Source organism: Balaenoptera borealis (assembly GCF_965194805.1).
Source record: "Balaenoptera borealis genome assembly, chromosome: 1".
NCBI classification, from domain to species: domain Eukaryota; kingdom Metazoa; phylum Chordata; class Mammalia; order Artiodactyla; family Balaenopteridae; genus Balaenoptera; species Balaenoptera borealis.
The window spans coordinates 111348379-111367546 of NC_138860.1; the positions used below are offsets into that span (position 1 = coordinate 111348379).

General features: G+C 35.7%; 1 protein-coding gene across 3 annotated transcripts in view; it reads right to left on the reverse strand.

Moving 5' to 3' along the window:
• Positions 1 to 19168, reverse strand: part of ABCD3 (ATP binding cassette subfamily D member 3) — a 99904-nt gene that overhangs the window by 67984 nt on the left and 12752 nt on the right. For all 3 annotated transcript variants that reach the window (XM_082384406.1, XM_082384407.1, XM_082384408.1), the window contains one exon: positions 2856 to 2892. In XM_082384406.1, the coding sequence (XP_082240532.1) occupies positions 2856 to 2892 (37 nt within the window). The remainder of the gene's footprint in view (positions 1 to 2855; positions 2893 to 19168) is intronic.

Consider the following 19168-nt stretch of genomic DNA (forward strand, 5'->3'; position numbering starts at 1 on the left):
ATTTTAGACCCTGTGTATTACATCAAAATTAAAAGAATAAATATTTTAAAATCAAGTCAACTATCTCTTTATACTATTCTTTATCTAAATTTTTTTCTCCTTAAATCTCATGTCTTATGAAACTTGTCTCCCCTCAACCATCCCACCAAAGATTATAAAAAATTTCAATAAAAAATTCTCTTTTCAATTGCGTCCCCTCATAAGTGACACACATTCACTGTCGTAAAATTAGAAAATTCTGATGAGCAAAGATAAGGAGCCTATAGCTACCACTGAGAGACATCAACTGTTAATATTTGGCACATCTCTTACCAAATTTCATTTCAGCATATGTCTGTGTATGCACTTCCTATAGATTTCACAAATGTGGTATCAGGATGTACACTGCCTTAAACCTTTTTTTTGGCCAACCAGTTGATCTAAACTAAATTTATCTTGCTTATACTATATGAGTAGCAAACAAGTATATATTTTTTTAAATGTACAAAAAAATAGGAAGAATTAAAAAATGAGTGAATGAATTGTGCTGTACTGGATAGTTTCACTGATGTCCTAGAACTTTCAGATATGGTGGTATACAGATAGTAGCTATAACTAAGATAACTAAGGTTTGATTACTCAGGTATAATTTAGATATGAGAGATTATGAAGATGGAAATTTGCCAAATGACTGGAGATAAGCATATCTTGTCCCATTTTTCAAAGATTATGGAAACTGAAGAACAGCAATTTTGATGTCTATCTCCAGGATATTCAGAGAATAGACATTAATATTGAGGGTTTAGGAAGACCTAAGAGATGCTAATCACTAGAAGCCAGCAGAAGTTTACTAGGAAGAAGTCATGTCAAAGCCTTCTAATTTTCTTCTTTGTTAAAGATACTGTGCTAGTATATTAGCTGACATGCACAACATTAAGCTCCATGAGGGTAGGAACTTTTGTTAACTGCTATACACACAGAACCAAGAACAATGCCAGGCATATATGAGGGGCTCAATCAATATTTGTTGACAGGCTGACTTAATAAATGAATTAACAAATTAATCAAGGAATTTGATGTTTCTTATAAAACTATTGTGGCCTTAATGGAGAAATAAAGACCAGATTTTTCTGCAGTTGGATATAGTCACAGCTGAATAAACCATAACCAAAAAAGCAAAGATTAAGAGATGCCACAGAGGAATTTTCTGGTCCTAACCTAGTCAATATTATCAGCAATTGTGAGGAAGATAGAGAAGACAAATTAAGTTTGTAGATAATACCCTCCACTTAACACAGTAGATGTTAGAATTACATTCAGAATTACACTAGGGAGTTCCCTGGTGGCCTAGTGGTTAGGATTCCAGGCTTTCACTGCCATGACCTGGGTTCAATCCCTGGTCAGGGAACTGAGATCCCGCAAGCTGTGCAGTGTGGCCAAAAAGAAAAAGAAAATTACAGTAATAGAATAGACATATTATAGAATAGACTAATAGTATAGACCCTATAGGCTGACATTTACAGGGAAACAACTGAGTTACCATATGACCTAGCAATTCTACTCCTAAGTATATACCCAAGAGAAATGAAAACGTATGTCCACACAAAAACTTGTACATGAATGTTCATAGCAGCATTATTCATAATGACCAAAAGGGGGAAACCACTTAAATTTCCCTCAATTGATGGATAAATAAATGTGGTATATCTAAACAATGAAATACTATTCAGCAATAAAAAAGAATGAAATACTGATACATTCAACAATACATAAGAACTTTGAAAACATCATGTTAAGTGAAAGAAGCCAGTCACAAAAGGCCACATATTACATGATTCTATTTATATGAAATGTCCAAAATAGGCAAATCAATAGAGACAGAAAATAGATCAGTGGTTACCAAGGGCCAGGAGGAGAGGGTAATGAGGAATGACTGCTAATGTGTATGGAATTTCCTTCTGGGGAACTGAAAATTTTCTAAAATTAGATAGCGGTGATGGGTGTACAACTCTGTGAACATACTAAAACCACTGGATTGCACACTTAAATACATGGATTTTATGGTATATGAATTACACCTCAATAAAACTGTTATTAAAAAAAGAAATAAAGAAATCAACTGATGAATACAGACATCTGTCAAAAGAGCTGTTCATCAGAAAGATACCTGAAGGCTTACAATTTATCACAAACTCCACTTAATATAAACAGAAGTAATGGCTAAAGAAGTAAAAGCAACTTTAGGCTGAATTTTAGCAACATGACGTTCGTATCAAGAAATGTAATAGTGCTGATGCGTTCCACGCTAGTCAGACCACGTCTACATTAGACTATATTCTATAGACCACAGACTACATTCTATCCTAAACATAATGTCCAGAGGAACTAACTAGTATAGATCCAAAGGAATGTATACATAATTGAAGAACAATTAGAAACCATGTCACCTGAGAAACACTTGAAGGAATGAGGATTGCTTAGCGGGGGAAAAAGATTCAGAAAATACAACCATCTTCAAACAATATGAGAGTCTATTAAGAGAAAATAGAGTAAACTTGTTCTGTGTTTCTACAAATGACAAAATAGAGGCTTAGAGAGGGAAGAATAATTGCATCACGGACTTGAACTAATACAGTTATGGCTATCTCCTAGGTAGTACTTTCCATCAAAAGAACAGATTCAAGTAAATACAAAAAGTCACCTACCAAGAATTCCTATTTTAGGAAGAATTCCTATAATACGTAGTGGATTAGAGATGATATTTAAGTTCCCTTCTAATTCTTAAATTCCATGATTTTATCCTAATTCAAAAATATATAATGAGACAAATGAAATAAATGCATGAAATCCCAAAGAGTAGACAACATAAATTTTACCTCATTGTTCCGTAATGGTGGTTTTCCATTTTTCTTACTGCGGAGAAAAAGAAAAAAGAGCAAGACAGCTTTATTTGCAAACTGTTCCCATCATAAAATATTATTTTAATATATCAAAAGAATATACCAAATTCTCCAAATGAATTTCTTCTTTTACATTTCATACTGAGATAGAATATATTAAATACAATAGTCCAACTGTATAATCCACAGTCCTCTTACTAAGTATAAATCACAAAAAGTGCTCAATAAATGTTAACTACTACTATAATATATCAGGCATTACATTGTAATTTTTTCATACACACACAAATACACTTATTTTACAAATTCTCCCATGGAGATGCAGAATCTGTTTTTCCATCCTTGAATCAAGGCTTGGCCATGACATTAGTAAACTGACACAAGGAAGGGCTTGAAAAATGTTTGTACGTTGGGCTCACTCTCTTGCTGCTGGGAATCTTTTCCCAACCATGTGAGCAATCCCAGGTTAGCTGCCTAAAGGATGGGAGACCATGTGTCATTTCCACGTTACAAATGAAAAAACTGGCTTGGAGGACTTCACTGGCGGCACAGTGGTTAAGAATCCGCCTGCCAATGCAAGGGACACGGGTTCGAGCCCTGGTCTGGGAAGATCCCACATGCCGCAGAGCAACTAAGCCCGTGCGCCACAACTACTGAGCCTGCACTCTAGAGCCCGTGAGCCACAACTACTGAGCCCGCTCACCACAATTACTGAAGCCCACGTGCCTAGAGCCCGTGCTCTGCAACAAGAGAAGCCACCACAATGAGAAGCCCGTGTACCACAACCAAGAGTAGCCCCTGCTCACCGCAAATAGAGAAAGACCCAACGCAGCCAAAAATAAATAAATAAATAAATTTTTTAAAAAAAGAAAGAAGAAACTGGCTTGGAAAAGTCAGTACCATGCCCAAGGTTCACGCTACTCAAAGTAGTTAATCTAGTACTTGAACGCAGGTCTGACTATTAACCCAGGCTTCCCCCCAAAACAATATAATAACCAGGCTTGGTTTTTTTTTTATACACACTACCATAGCACCCTATGCTTCTATATAACATTAATCACATTTTAAATTTCTTGTTTAACATATATTTCCTCCCAGTATATTAGTTCCATGAGATCAGGAGCTATTGCAGGTTGGCTTCTCCAAAGTAGAGATGAGGTGGTGTTTGAAGTACAAAATGTTTATTAGAGATCAGTATCTGTGAAAGGAAGGCAAAGAAAGAAAGTTTGGGCAGAACTCAAACTGTGATACAGGCCAACAAAATTTCAGCCAACCAAGTGGGAAGCCCTGAATCAAATATTGTCCGTCATAGTACTCTGTGATGGGATGAAATGGTCAGGTCTTTAAATCTCTTTCTAACTCAGCATGCAAATGTATGCTGCTCCAGGGAGATCATGACCTTGGGGGAGGTAGCTCTGCAGGTAAGGCAGACCCTAAGATGTGTGCAGAAGGGTCTACCTGGTAATCCGCACTCCTCATAGCTGGACAATGAGCCCTTCTTTGAAGGGGAATCTGGGTAGCATATCTCCTTGTCTACTACAGGGGTCATATATTACCCAACCCTATATGTTCAATACCTAGTTGAGCCACAGAAATGTGTACAGCAATCAGTGAACATTTTCAGTAATAGGATACCACGTCACTGAATAATGCTAGAAAGGCAAACAACTATTGACACAATTCGGTAGATGCTATCATTTTAAAGTGCTTAGGTTTATTACTGTTTCTAGTTTCAATTATACTGCAGGATTGTTCATCTGTTTTTAAATTTCCATGAGACTGCAAAACTGTTTCACAGAATGACTTTTTATATATATATATATATATATATATATATATATATATATATATATATATATATATATATATATATGCCTTTCAAGCATGCACAGTTAATTATGAGCCCCTTTTATAAATCAGGCTTTCTAAATTCCTCTTTTTAAAGAATTCTTTAATGTTTCCTCAATTTTGAAGATACCAGCTATATATATATACATATAAATTACTTAGGATAAATTAGAGCAGTATACTATATTTATGAGCTAAATCTATTAAAATAAAAGTATTCAACATGTTTGAAATATATTATCAATATGCACACAAAATGGCGAGGTATCTATAACATCTAGAACAATCACTAAATATCAGTTATCTTGTTACATTTCAGGGTATAACCAACTGAAGTTATTTTTAAATCTAATTTTGTGACTATGTGAATGACGACCTTAAACCAGTCTATTATACCAATATCAATGTCATGTTCAGTCAGGAGCTGCTCATCTATCTTCTTCTTACTCCATAAATCAGCACACTTTTCAAAATACGATGGCACTCCTGCATCAATCCTTTTCACTGCCTTGCCCAACATCCAGGCATGGGCAAAGGCAAGGAAAAGAGAATCGCAGTACCAGAATAAGATATACAAAAACAACTTGGTTGCTAGAGTATGAGACAAAGGCACACAGAAAAGATACATTATCAAATGCATGTGGTACTGAAAAGACAGGTAAATTATAAAAGTGACATGGTCAAGAAGCATTCAAACGTCTACTAATTGCTTACTACATGCTAGGCACTATTCTAGATCAGCATTTCTCAAACCTCGTGGTCTCAGGATACCCAAGATCTTTTATATATTTGTGTTACATGGATATTTATCATATGAAACTTCAACCTCATAAATTTTAAAAATACTTATTTACTCATTTAAAGATAACAAACACATTACATATTAAATAAAATTTTTATAAAAATAGCTATATTTTCTCAAACAAAACAATTTAGTAAGAAAAGTGGCATTGTTTATACATTTTGGCAAATCTCCTTAATGTCTGGCTCAACAGACGACAAATGGATTCTCATATCTGAGTCTGTATTCGTTCTATCTACTGCAATATAGATAGGTAGTTGTAAAACAGTAGTATTCTAATAACTGTGGATATTCTTCTGTGATACTATAATGCTGCAATGCAGTCTAATAATTATATCAATGAACTTGTACTCTGATACAATAAAATTCACTGGTCTATATTATATTACACTTTTTAAAAAAATAAATTTATTTTATTTATTTTTGGCTGTGTTGGGTCTTCGTTGCTGTGCACGGGCTTTCTCTAATTGCAATGCGTGGGGGCTACTCTTCGTTCCGGTGTGCGGGCTTCCCATTGTGGTGGCTTCTCTTGTTGCGGAGCACGGGCTCTAGGCACACGGGTTTCAGTAGTTGCAGCATATGGGCTCAGTAGTTGTGGCTCGCGGGCTTAGTTGCTCTGCAGCATGTGGGATCTTCCCAGACCAGGGATCGAACCCGTGTCCCCTGAATTGGCAGGCGGATTCTCAACCACTGTGCCACCAGGGAAGCCTCTATATTACACTTTCAATGGCTCTTTTTTTTTTTTAAAGACACCAATTGTACTTGAACATTTGTTATTATTATTATTTATTTATTTATTTATTTATTTTTGGCTGTGTTGGGTCTTCGTTTCTGTGCGAGGGCTTTCTCTAGTTGTGGCAAGCGGGGGCCACTCTTCATCGCGGTGCGTGGGCCTCTCACTGTCACGGCCTCTCTTGTTGCGGAGCACAGGCTCCAGACGCGCAGGCTCAGTAGTTGTGGCTCACGGGCCCAGTTGCTCCGTGGCATGTGGGATCTTCCCAGACCAGGGCTCGAACCCGTGTCCCCTGCATTGGCAGGCAAATTCTCAACCACCGCGCCACCAGGGAAGCCCAAGTCAGGTTAACATTTGAGAAAACAATGTAATTCATCATATTAACAGTCTAAAAAAGAATAAACATATGATCATATCAATAGATACAGAAAAGGCCTATAAAACCCAACACCTACTCATCCTAAGAACTCTCATCAAACTACAAATAAAAGGAACTTCCTCAATCTGATAAAGGATATCATCAAACACCTACAACTATCATCATACCAATTAACAAAAGACTGAGTCTCTGTAAGATCTGGGACATTGCAAAGATGCCAACACTCACCACTTTTATTCAATATTGTTACTGAAGGACACAGTGCAATAAAGTAAGCAGAACAAACAAAAGGCACATAAAATGAAAACGAAGAAGTAAAACTATCTTTATTGCAGACTCTATAAACACTATATAGAAAAGCCTAAGGAATCTACAAAAAAGCTAAGTGAGTTCAACTAGTTTCCAGAATACATCTATATATAAATACCAATTGTATTTCTACATATGAGTGAAGAACAATTGGAAATTGAAATTTTAAACATACCATTTACAAAAGCATCAAAAATATTAAATACTTAGGGCTAAAATTAAAAAGAAAAAAAAAAGACGTGCAAGACTTGCATGCTGAAAACTACAACAGATTGCAAAGAAATGTTCATAGAAGACTAGATAGAGAGATATATATCATGGTCATGGATAAGAAGACTCAATATTATTGAAGTGTCAATTCTTTCCAAATTGATTTAGAAATTCAATGAAATCCCAATCAAAATCGTACCAGACTTTTCTGTAGAGAGTAACAAGTTGAATCTAAAATCCATATGTAAATGCAAAGGACCTAGATCAATACATTTTTACAAAGAAGAACAAAGTTGGAGGAATTGCACCTGATTTCAAGGCTTATCATAAAGCTATACTAATCAAGAGTTTGATACTGGAGTATAAACAGAGATCAAAGAAACAGAAAAGTCCAAAAAGTAGACCTACACATATATGGTCAACTGATTTAAGACAAAAGTGCCATGGCAACTCAGTGAGGAAAGGATAATCTTTTAACAAATGGTACTGGATCAACTGGACAGACATATGCAAAAAAAAACCAAAAGGAACCTCAGATGTTATTGCACATCATATACAAAAATTAACCTGTAGTGAATCAGAGATCTAAATGTAAGAGCTAAAACTACAAAATTTCTAGAAGAAAACAGAAGATCTCAGTAATCTTGAGTTAAAGATTTGTTAAATAGAACAAACTACACACAGAAAAAAAAAATCAATAAACTAGAATTCATCAAAATTCTAAATGTTTGTTTCTCAAAATATACTACTAAGAAAATTAAGACAAGCCACCAACTGGGAGAAAATATATGCAAAATACATATCCAAGAAAAAACTTGTATTCAGAATACATAACAGACTCTTACAATCAAATAAAGCGGCAATTCATTTAAAGATTTAAACAGACACTTTGCCAAAGAAAATGTATGGATGGAAAATAAACACAGGAAACATGCTCCAAATCATTAGTTCTTAGGGAAATTCAAATTAAAACCACAATGAGAAACCACTACACACATCCACTAGAATGGCTAAGATTAAAAAGACTGATCATAGCAAGTGTTATCAAGGATGTGGAGCAACTGGAATTTTCTTATACTGCTGATGGGAATATAAAATGGTACACTTTGGAAAACAGTTTCTTAAAAAGTTAAACATACACCTACCATACAAGCCAGCCATTCCACTACTAAGTATTTGCTCAAGGAAAATAAAAGCGTATTTCCATACATAAACCTTACACAAAATTCATAGCTGCTTTATTTTTAATAGTCAAAACCTGGAAACATCCAAATGTTCATCAACAAGTGAATGGATTTAAAAAATTGTAGTATTTCCATAAAATGTACTCAACAATTAAAAAAAAAAAACCTACTGATGCACGCAACATGGATGAATCTCAAAATCATTATGCCGACTAAAAGTAGCTGGACAAAAATGTACACAGTGTAGATCCCACTTACATGAAATTCTAGAGCAGTCAAATCTAATCTACAGTTATAGAAAGCAGGTCAGTGGTCGCTTCAGGCTGGTGCAAGGGAGAAGACTGACTACAAAGGGGCATGAGGGATCTCTGGAGTGATGGAAATGTTTGCTATCTTGATTGGAGTGATGGTTTCACAGGTGCTTAAATGTCAAAACTCACTAAGTTGTGTATTTTAAACATAAGCAGTTTATTGTACATCAATAAAGCTTCAATAAAACTATAAAAGAAAAAGATGACCAAAACCTAGGGGAGACTTTTTCCTAAGAACACAATAGAAAAGTACATTTTGTTTGTTCTTTATTGTTGGAGGGGCGAGGGAGAAGGAGATGGAGTTAACTATTCCTTAATAATGCCAACAAAATACGTAAAACTAATAAGCAGAAACTTCCCCCAACAAACTATGAGACTAGGAAAAAGAAATTGACAAAAATTAAGAGAGAAGTTTTCAGATAACTTTCAGACTAAGTAAAAAAAAAAAGAAAACAATTCTGAAAACTTTGATCAGAGTTTAGTTATCCAGAACAATAATTCTGACCTTAAAATTTCTCACTTAGTTCATTTTTCTAGGCCAGTGTTTCCTGGACTTCAGATAATATATGAACCTCTCCTGAAGGAAAAAAAAATTCTTACAGACCCCAGCGTTGACTTAAATTGGTGCTTCCTTAAATATGTATAAGCGGGCTTCCTTGGTGGTGCAGTGGTTAGGAATCCACCTGCCAATGCAGAGGTCACGGGTTCAAGCCCTGGTCCGGGAGGATCCCACATGCTGCAGAGCAGCTAAGCCTGTATGCCACAACTACTGAGCCTGCACTCTAGAGCCTGTGAGCCACAATTGCTGAAGCCCGGGCGCCACAACTACTGAAGCCCATGCACCTAAAGCCCGTGCTCCACAACGGGACAGGCCACCACAATGGGAAACCCACGCACTGCAACAGAGAGTAGCCCCCGCTTGCCTCAACTAGGGGGGGCCCGCGCACAGCGACGAAGACCCAACACAGCCAAAAATAAATAAATAAATTTTAAAAATGTATAAGCATAAAATTAAGTTATTGACCCTTAACATGAGAGTTAGGAGCACTGACCCTCACTGCAGTTGAAAATTCACCTATAACTATACAGTAGGCCCTCTGTATCCGAGGTTCCAGATCCTTGGATTCAACCAACCATGGATCATGTAGTATGGAAGTACATATTTAGTGAAAAAAATCCACACATAAGTGGACCCTCGCAGTTCAGAAACACGTTGTTCAAGGGTCAACTGTATACATTCCTTTTGTTTACAGCTCTTCTACAACCACAAAATAAAATTTATCACTTAAAAACTAGGAAAAATTTTAGAGAGCCTCCCATCAAGCCTCTTAGATAGCCTCAACCACCAGAGGGCAGACAGCAGAAGCAAGAAAAACTACAATCCTGCAGCCTGTGGACCAAAAACCACAGTTACAGAAAGATAGACAAGATGAAAAGGCAGAGGGCTATATACCAGATGAAGGAACAAGAAAAAACCCCAGAAAAACAACTAAATGAAGTGCAGATAGGCAACCTTCCAGAAAAAGAATTCAGAATAATGATAGTGAAGATGATCCAGGACCTCGGAATAAGAATGGAGGCAAAGATTGAGAAGATGCAAGAAATGATTAACAAAGACCTAGAAGAATTAAAGAACAAACAAACAGAGATGACCAATACAATAACTGAAATGAAAACTACACTAGAAGGAATCAATAGCAGAATAACTGAGGCAGAAGAACGGATAAGTGACCTAGAAGACAGAATGGTGGAATTCACTGCTGCGGAACAGAATAAAGAAAAAAGAATGAAAAGAAATGAAGACAGCCTAAGAGACCTCTGGGACAACATGAAACACAACAACATTCGCATTATAGGGGTCCCAGAAGGAGAAGAGAGAGAGAAAGGACCAGAGAAAATATTTGAAGAGATTATAGTCGAAAACTTCCCTAACATGGGAAAGGAAATAGCCACCCAAGTCCAGGAAGCGCAGAGAGTCCCATACAGAATAAACCCAAGGAGAAACACGCCGAGACACATAGTAATCAAAGTGGCAAAAATTAAAGACAAAGAAAAATTATTGAAAGCAGCAAGGGAAAAACGACAAATAACATACAAGGGAACTCCCATAAGGTTAACAGCTGATTTCTCAGCAGAAACTCTGCAAGCCAGAAGGGAGTGGCATGATATACTTAAAGTGATGAAAGGGAAGAACCTACAACCAAGATTACTCTACCCGGCAAGGATCTCATTTAGATTTGATGGAGAAATCAAAAGCTTTACAGAAAAGCAAAAGCTAAGAGAATTCAGCACCACCAAACCAGCTCGACAACAAATGCTAAAGGAACTTCTCTAAGTGGGAAACACAAGAGAAGAAAAGGACCTACAAAAACAAACCCAAAACAATTAAGAAAATGGTCATAGGAACAAACATATCGATAATTACCTTAAACGTGAATGGATTAAATGTCCCAACCAAAAGACATAGACTGGCTGAATGGATACAAAAACAAGACCCATATATATGCTGTCTACAAGAGACCCACTTTAGACCTAGGGACACATACAGACTGAAAGTGAGGGGATGGAAAAAGATATTCCATGCAAATGGAAATCAAAAGAAAGCTGGAGTAGCTATACTCATATCAGATAGAATAGACTTTAAAATAAAGAATGTTACAAGAGACAAGGAAGGACACTACATAATGATCCAGGGATCAATCCAAGAAGAAGATATAACAATTATAAATATATATGCACCCAACATAGGAGCACCTCAATACATAAGGCAACTGCTAACAGCCATAAAAGAGGAAATCGACAGTGACACAATAATAGTGGGGGACTTTAACACCTCACTTACACCAATGGACAGATCATCCAAAATGAAAATAAATAAGGAAACAGAAGCTTTAAATGACACAATAGACCAGATAGATTTAATTGAGATATATAGGTCATTCCATCCAAAAACAGCAGATTACACGTTCTTCTCAAGTGCGCACAGAACACTCTCCAGGATAGCTCACATCTTGGGTCACAAATCAAGCCTCAGTAAATTTAAGAAAATTGAAATCATATCAAGCATCTTTTCTGACCACAACGCTATGAGATTAGAAATGAATTACAGGGAAAAAAACGTAAAAAAGACAAACACATGGAGGCTAAACAATACGTTACTAAATAACCAAGAGATCACTGAAGAAATCAAAGAGGAAATCAAAAAATACCTAGAGAAACATGACAATGAAAACACGACGACCCAAAACCTATGGGATGCAGCAAAAGCGGTTCTAAGAGGGAAGTTTATAGCTATACAAGCCTACCTAAAGAAACAAGAAAAATCTCAAGTAAACAATCTAACCTTACACCTAAAGGAACTAGAGAAAGAAGAACAAACAAAACCCAAAGTTAGCAGAAGGAAAGAAATCATAAAGATCAGAGCAGAAATAAATGAAATAGAAACAAAGAAAACAATAGCAAAGATCAATAAAACTAAAAGTTGGTTCTTTGAGAAGATAAACAAAATTGATAAGTCATTAGCCAGACTCATCAAGAAAAAGAGGGAGAGGACTCAAATCAATAAAATCAGAAATGAAAAAGGAGAAGTTACAACAGACACCGCAGAAATACAAAGCATCCTAAGAGACTACTACAAGGAACTTTATGCCAATAACATGGACAACCTGGAAGAAATGGACAAATTCTTGGAAAGGTATAACCTTCCAAGACTGAATCAGGAAGAAACAGAAAATATGAACAGACCAATCACAAGTAATGAAATTGAAACGGTGATGAAAAATCTTCCAACAAACAAAAGTCCAGGACCAGATGGCTTCACAGGTGAATTCTATCAAACATTTAGAGACGAGCTAACACCCATCCTTCTCAAACTCTTCCAAAGAATTGCAGAGAAAGGAACACTCCCAAACTCATTCTATGAGGCCACCATCACCCTGATACCAAAACCAGACAAAGATACTACAAAAAAAGAAAATTACAGACCAATATCACTGATGAATATAGATGCAAAAATCCTCAACAAAATACTAGCAAACAGAATCCAACAACACATTAAAAGGATCATACACCACGATCAAGTGGGATTTATCCCAGGGATGCAAGGATTCTTCAATATATGCAAATCAATCAAGGTGATACACCATATTAACAAATTTAAGAAGAAAAACCATATGATCATCTCAATAGATGCAGAAAAAGCTTTTGACAAAATTCAACACCCATTCATGATAAAAACTCTCCAGAAAGTGGGCCTAGAGGGAACCTACCTCAACATAATAAAGGCCATATATGACAAACCCACAGCAAACATCATTCTCAATGGTGAAAAACTGAAAGCATTTCCTCTAAGATCAGGAATGAGACAAGGATGTCCACTCTCACCACTATTATTCAACATAGTTCTGGAAGTCCTAGCCACGGCAATCAGAGAAGAAAAAGAAATAAAAGGAATACAAATTGGAAAAGAAGAAGTAAAACTGTCACTGTTTGCGGATGACATGATACTATACATAGAGAATCCTAAAACTGCCACCAGAAAACTGCTAGAGCTAATTAATGAATATGGTAAAGTTGCAGGATACAAAATTAATGCACAGAAATCTCTTGCATTCCTATACACTAATGATGAAAAATCTGAAAGAGAAATTATGGAAACACTCCCATTTACCATTGCAACAAAAAGAATAAAATACCTAGGAATAAACCTACCTAGGGAGACAAAAGACCTGTATGCAGAAAACTATAAGACACTGATGAAAGAAATTAAAGATGATACCAACAGATGGAGAGATATACCATGTTCTTGGATTGGAAGAATCAACATTGTGAAAATGAGTATACTACCCAAAGCAATCTACAGATTCAATGCAATCCCTATCAAATTACCAATGGCATTTTTTACGGAGCTAGAACAAATCATCTTAAAATTTGTATGGAGACACAAAAGACCCCGAATAGCCAAAGCAGTCTTGAGGGAAAAAAATGGAGCTGGAGGAATCAGACTCCCTGACTTCAGACTATACTACAAAGCTACAGTAATCAAGACAATATGGTACTGGCACAAAAACAGAAACATAGATCAATGGAACAAGATAGAAAGCCCAGAGATTAACCCACGCACCTATGGTCAACTAATCTATGACAAAGGAGGCAAAGATATACAATGGAGAAAAGACAGTCTCTTCAATAAGTGGTGCTGGGAAAACTGGACAGCTACATGTAAAAGAATGAAATTAGAATACTCCCTAACACCATACACAAAAATAAACTCAAAATGGATTAGAGACCTAGATATAAGACTGGACACTATAAAACTCTTAGAGGAAAACATAGGAAGAACACTCTTTGACATAAATCACAGCAAGATCTTTTTTGATCCACCTCCTAGAGTAATGGAAATAAAAACAAGAATAAACAAATGGGACCTAATGAAACTTCAAAGCTTTTGCACAGCAAAGGAAACCATAAACAAGACGAGAAGACAACCCTCAGAATGGGAGAAAATATTTGCAAACTAATCAACGGACAAAGGATTAATCTCCAAAATATATAAACAGCTCATTCAGCTCAATATTAAAGAAACAAACACCCCAATCCAAAAATGGGGACCTAAATAGACATTTCTCCAAAGAAGACATACAGACGGCCACGAAGCACATGAAAAGATGCTCAACATCACTAATTATTAGAGAAATGCAAATCAAAACTACAATGAGGTATCACCTCACTCCTGTTAGAATGGGCATCATCAGAAAATCTACAAACAACAAATGCTGGAGAGGGTGTGGAGAAAAGGGAAACCTCTTGCACTGTTGGTGGGAATGTGAATTGATACAGCCACTATGGAGAACAATATGGAGGTTCCTTAAAAAACTAAAAATAGAATTACCATATGACCCAGCAATCCCACTACTGGGCATATACCCAGAGAAAACCGTAATTCAAAAAGACACATGCACCCGAATGTTCATTGCAGCACTATTTACAATAGCCAGGTCATGGAAGCAACCTAAATGCCCATCAACAGACGAATGGATAAAGAAGTTGTGGTACATATATACAATGGAATATTACTCAGCCATAAAAAGGAATGAAATTGAGTCATTTGTTGAGACGTGGATGGATCTAGAGACTGTCATACAGAGTGAAGTAAGTCAGAAAGAGGAAAACAAATATCGTATATTAATGCATGTATGTGGAACCTAGAAAAATGGTACAGATGAGCCAGTTTGCAGGGCAGAAGTTGAGACACAGATGTAGAGAATGGACATATGGACACCAAGGGGGGAAAACTGCGGTGGGGTGGGGATGGTGGTGTGCTGAATTGGGCGATTGGGATTGACATGTATACACTGATGTGTATAAAATTGATGCCTAATAAGAACCTGCAGTATAAAAAAACAAACAAAACAACTAATACTAAACTTTCATTGGGTTATTTGTATGGAAATATGTTAATATAAATGTTTCAGACATTACATGAAATTTCTAAAAATCTTATATTTGTATTTGTATGGAAATATGTATGGAAATATGTTAATATAAATGTTTCAGACATTACATAAAAAAAAAAAACCTAGGAAAAATTTTAAAGCCAATAAAAATGGAATCAACATTCATTTAAAGTGATAGGTGAGATAACATTGCTACAACTAATCACCAGTGCTGGGGTAAAAGAGTAGAAGGAATTATTTATGTGTTATATGTTCCAGTTAATAGCCAAGATTTTTAAATAATCTTCATTATTTTTCTTTTGTAAACAATGAACTGGCTTTAAATCACTGCTTCATGTTGTTGTTGGAATAATCAATTTATTAGTATACCCCAAAACAAAATTCTAAAAATTAAAATACTCAGTGAAAATGTCATAGAACTTACTGCTAATAATACTAGTAATAATAAGTGTTACAAATTGGTATTTATAGAGACAAATGGAGATCCATGCAATATAACTGCTCACAAAAATATAATCTGCATATATATATAAAACATACATATACATACATACATATATACACACATATCCACCCACAATACATATACACACACACACCCACAATGGGCCACATGACCAGTCAGCTCTCCCATTACTTTTCTCTCTTCAAGCTACCATGAAATACCTTATTCAGAGTATACCATGACATCTTATGAGCCTTCACTTGGTGTAAACACATAATCTACATGTCAGCCCTATGTTCTTTTATCAGTTTGTGACAAAGTAATACACTACTCAATTGCTCTACGTCTTTTTCATGATTTCAAACCAAAGCTTCATTTTAAGATTTCAGTTACTTAGAAATTCTATGAAAACACCTTTCACCCGTAATTATCACTGAAAAAGAAAATTTTAATAGCAAAATAATTCAGTATGAATACAAAGGTTGAAGATGATTTTCTCAGTTTTACATTACTACACTTCAGCCTGATGTAGGTTCTAATGCAGCAGATTTGTCTACCATACATGTGGTCTCTTTTGATGATCACTTAAGCAACAATTCAAACACAAAGACGGGCACAGAAATCTGCAATACTATGGTAGTCATTGAGATGATCCAGAATGTGCTTATACTAATTTATTTATAATTTATCACCAAGATGAAAACACAAAGTTAGAAAATTCTCATAGAACTTTAGGACCCTGAAGAATGAATCATTAGATCCATTATCTCTAGGCCCTAGAGATACTACTCTAGAACACCTCGGTCAAAACCATGATATCAGCTATCACCCATTCTCTAATGACTCCCCAAATCTCTAGCTCCCTCATCTTTCCTAAGCTCCTGACTTGAATATCTATTTTTTTAAATAAGGTATCTGTACCTGGATCTATTGAAATCATTTTAAACTCAACATGCATTCTATGTCTGAACTTACCTTTCCACCCCAAATCTACACTTCCACCTTCTCATTCTGAGCTGGGCCCTAACTCAGTGAATGTACCTTCTTCTATCCAATCACCCAAGCCACAAACTTGGGAATTATTCTTAGATAGTCTCCCTTTCTCATACTCTTCCTATCCAATCTCTCTCCGTGCTCTCCTTTTCCTCTATTGCAACGACTTCAGTTCAGGCTATCAAAATTTCTCATGTAAACTAACAATTTTCTCACCTGCTTTCTAAGTAGGTTCCTTATCATTTCTATTGTCCCCCAATTCACTTCCACAGCCATATCAAATATAGCTGTGTGTGTATGTGTTTGTGTGTGTGGGCACACATGCGCACGCACACGACCAAGGTCAATCAGGGCCCAGAAATGATGAAGACCTGAACAAAGGTGGTGGCTATGGAAATGGAAAGATGAAAGAAAATTGCTAGAAATAACAGGGTGAGGGAATAGATAAGAGCTAAGACCTAACTGAATATGGAAATGAGAGGAGAAGAAGAGCAAAGACTTAAAGAACTATGTAAAGATACAGGAGGTATTAGAAACCTTCTGCTCCAAACTTATGCCCTGAAAGGCAAAGATCATTTTTCCTCAGGTCTCACAAACAGTTTGCACCCTAAGCGACCCGAGGACAGTCATTCCATTTACCATAATAAATTATAACAGTAGAAGCATTCAGGGAAATAATAATTGGATTCATTATAAATGTGTTAAATTTCAGGTTTCAATAAGATAACTATATGGAATTGTCCAGAAGATTTTTTTTTTTAAGTTTAGATTTGAAGTTCAAGAGTGGAGATGTTGATTTGAAAGGAATTAACATGACAATACTGTGAATATACAATGATATAACTCCTTTGGGAAACAAAAATATGAAATCTGAAACGTGAGTCTTGCACCTGTTTATTAAGCTACTGTACTAAAAATTTTAGTATGTGCTCTTAAGAAACTTGGTTTAAGTTGTTCCCTGACTGATACTGCTCCCAGGTACTTTAACAAGTAAACTTTCCTCTTAAAATGAAAGTATGTTTACTATAAGCCTCAAAATTATTCCTACAAGTAATTTTAAATAAAATGTCCGGACCATAATCAAAAATAACCAAGCACACAGGAAACTACACCCCATAACCAAGAGCCAGTAGAAATTACAGAAAACAGGAGCAGACTCAAAAAGATTTCAGATGTTGGAATTTCCAAACATACCCTATAAAACAATGCAGACTATATTTAAAGAAATAAATAGATAAAATAAAACAAAGATATCTACCAAGATAAGGAAATAATAAAAGGCTACACAGACTTAAGAAAACCAAATGGAATTCTTAAAAATAAAAATACAGTTAAAATTAAATATTTAATCAATAGGTTTAATAGATTTCACACAGCTGAAGAGAAAATTAATAATCTAGCAGCTAAGTCAGAATTGACTATACAGAGTATAGCAAGGAGAAAACAAAAAGACAGCAAACAAAGAAATAAGAGACACTGGTTACAATAAGACTATCTTAGTTGGTGTCCAGGAAGAATAAAGAAAGAAAACAAGGCATAGGTAATGGCCAAGAATATTCTAAAATGGAAGAAAGACACCAATCCATAAAAACTAAAAGGCCCAGTGAATTCTAAGCAAGACAGATAAAAAATAAATCCACACCTAACCAAATCATAGTGAGCTTCAGAAAACCAAAGACATAAATCCTTAAAAGCCTCTACAGGAGCAAAAAAGAATGATTACCTTCAAAGCAGCAACAGTTACAAACTAACAGTTGACTTCTCAACATTAATAATGGAACCAGAATATGGTGGAATCAAATCTTCAATGTACAAAAAGAAAATTACTGCCAATCTAGAATTAAACATTCAGGAAAAAAGACACTTACATGAATGAAGGCAAATAAAGACATTCCCTGGCAACATGGAGAGGGTTCATCATCAGCAGACTTGTACTAAAGAAACTTAGAAAGGACATATTATGGGGGACAGGAGGGTTGATCTCAGTTGAAAGGTATAGATTGCAAGAAGGAATGGAAAACAAAGAATGTAGTAAATATATAACTAACTCTAAGTAAATATTATATAAAACAATAATAATAATGTCTTACAGTACTAAAAAAAAAAACCACAACAAATGCATCTAAATAAGGAGGAAAAGTTAATGGGGTCACTGCTCTGAAGTCCTTTTACTGCCTGGGAGAATGACGAAGTATTTCTTATTGATTAATGTTTAGACTTGAAAAGGTAAACAGATGGCAAAATTTCTAGGGTAACCAGTAAAACTAAAAAATAAAAATTTTATATAGAGAATAACTTTCAAACAACTAAAAGAGGTAAAAACAAAATGAGGAAAAAAAGAAATCAATACTCTAACCACAAAGCAATTATGCTGGTAATTAACAGCAAAAAGAAAAATACAAGAAAAATTCCCAAATGTTTTGAAATTGTGGTATATTAAACACTGAGACAAATTCCTAAAAAGGAGGAATCTTTTTTCCCACCCTTGAATCTGGGCCAGGCTTGTGACTTGCTCTAGCCAACAGAATGGGTGGAAGCCTTTCTGCTTTCACCCTGGCTTCTTGGAATGTTGACCTGAGACTACCATGTGAGGAAGTGGTATAGCCTACTGAATGATACA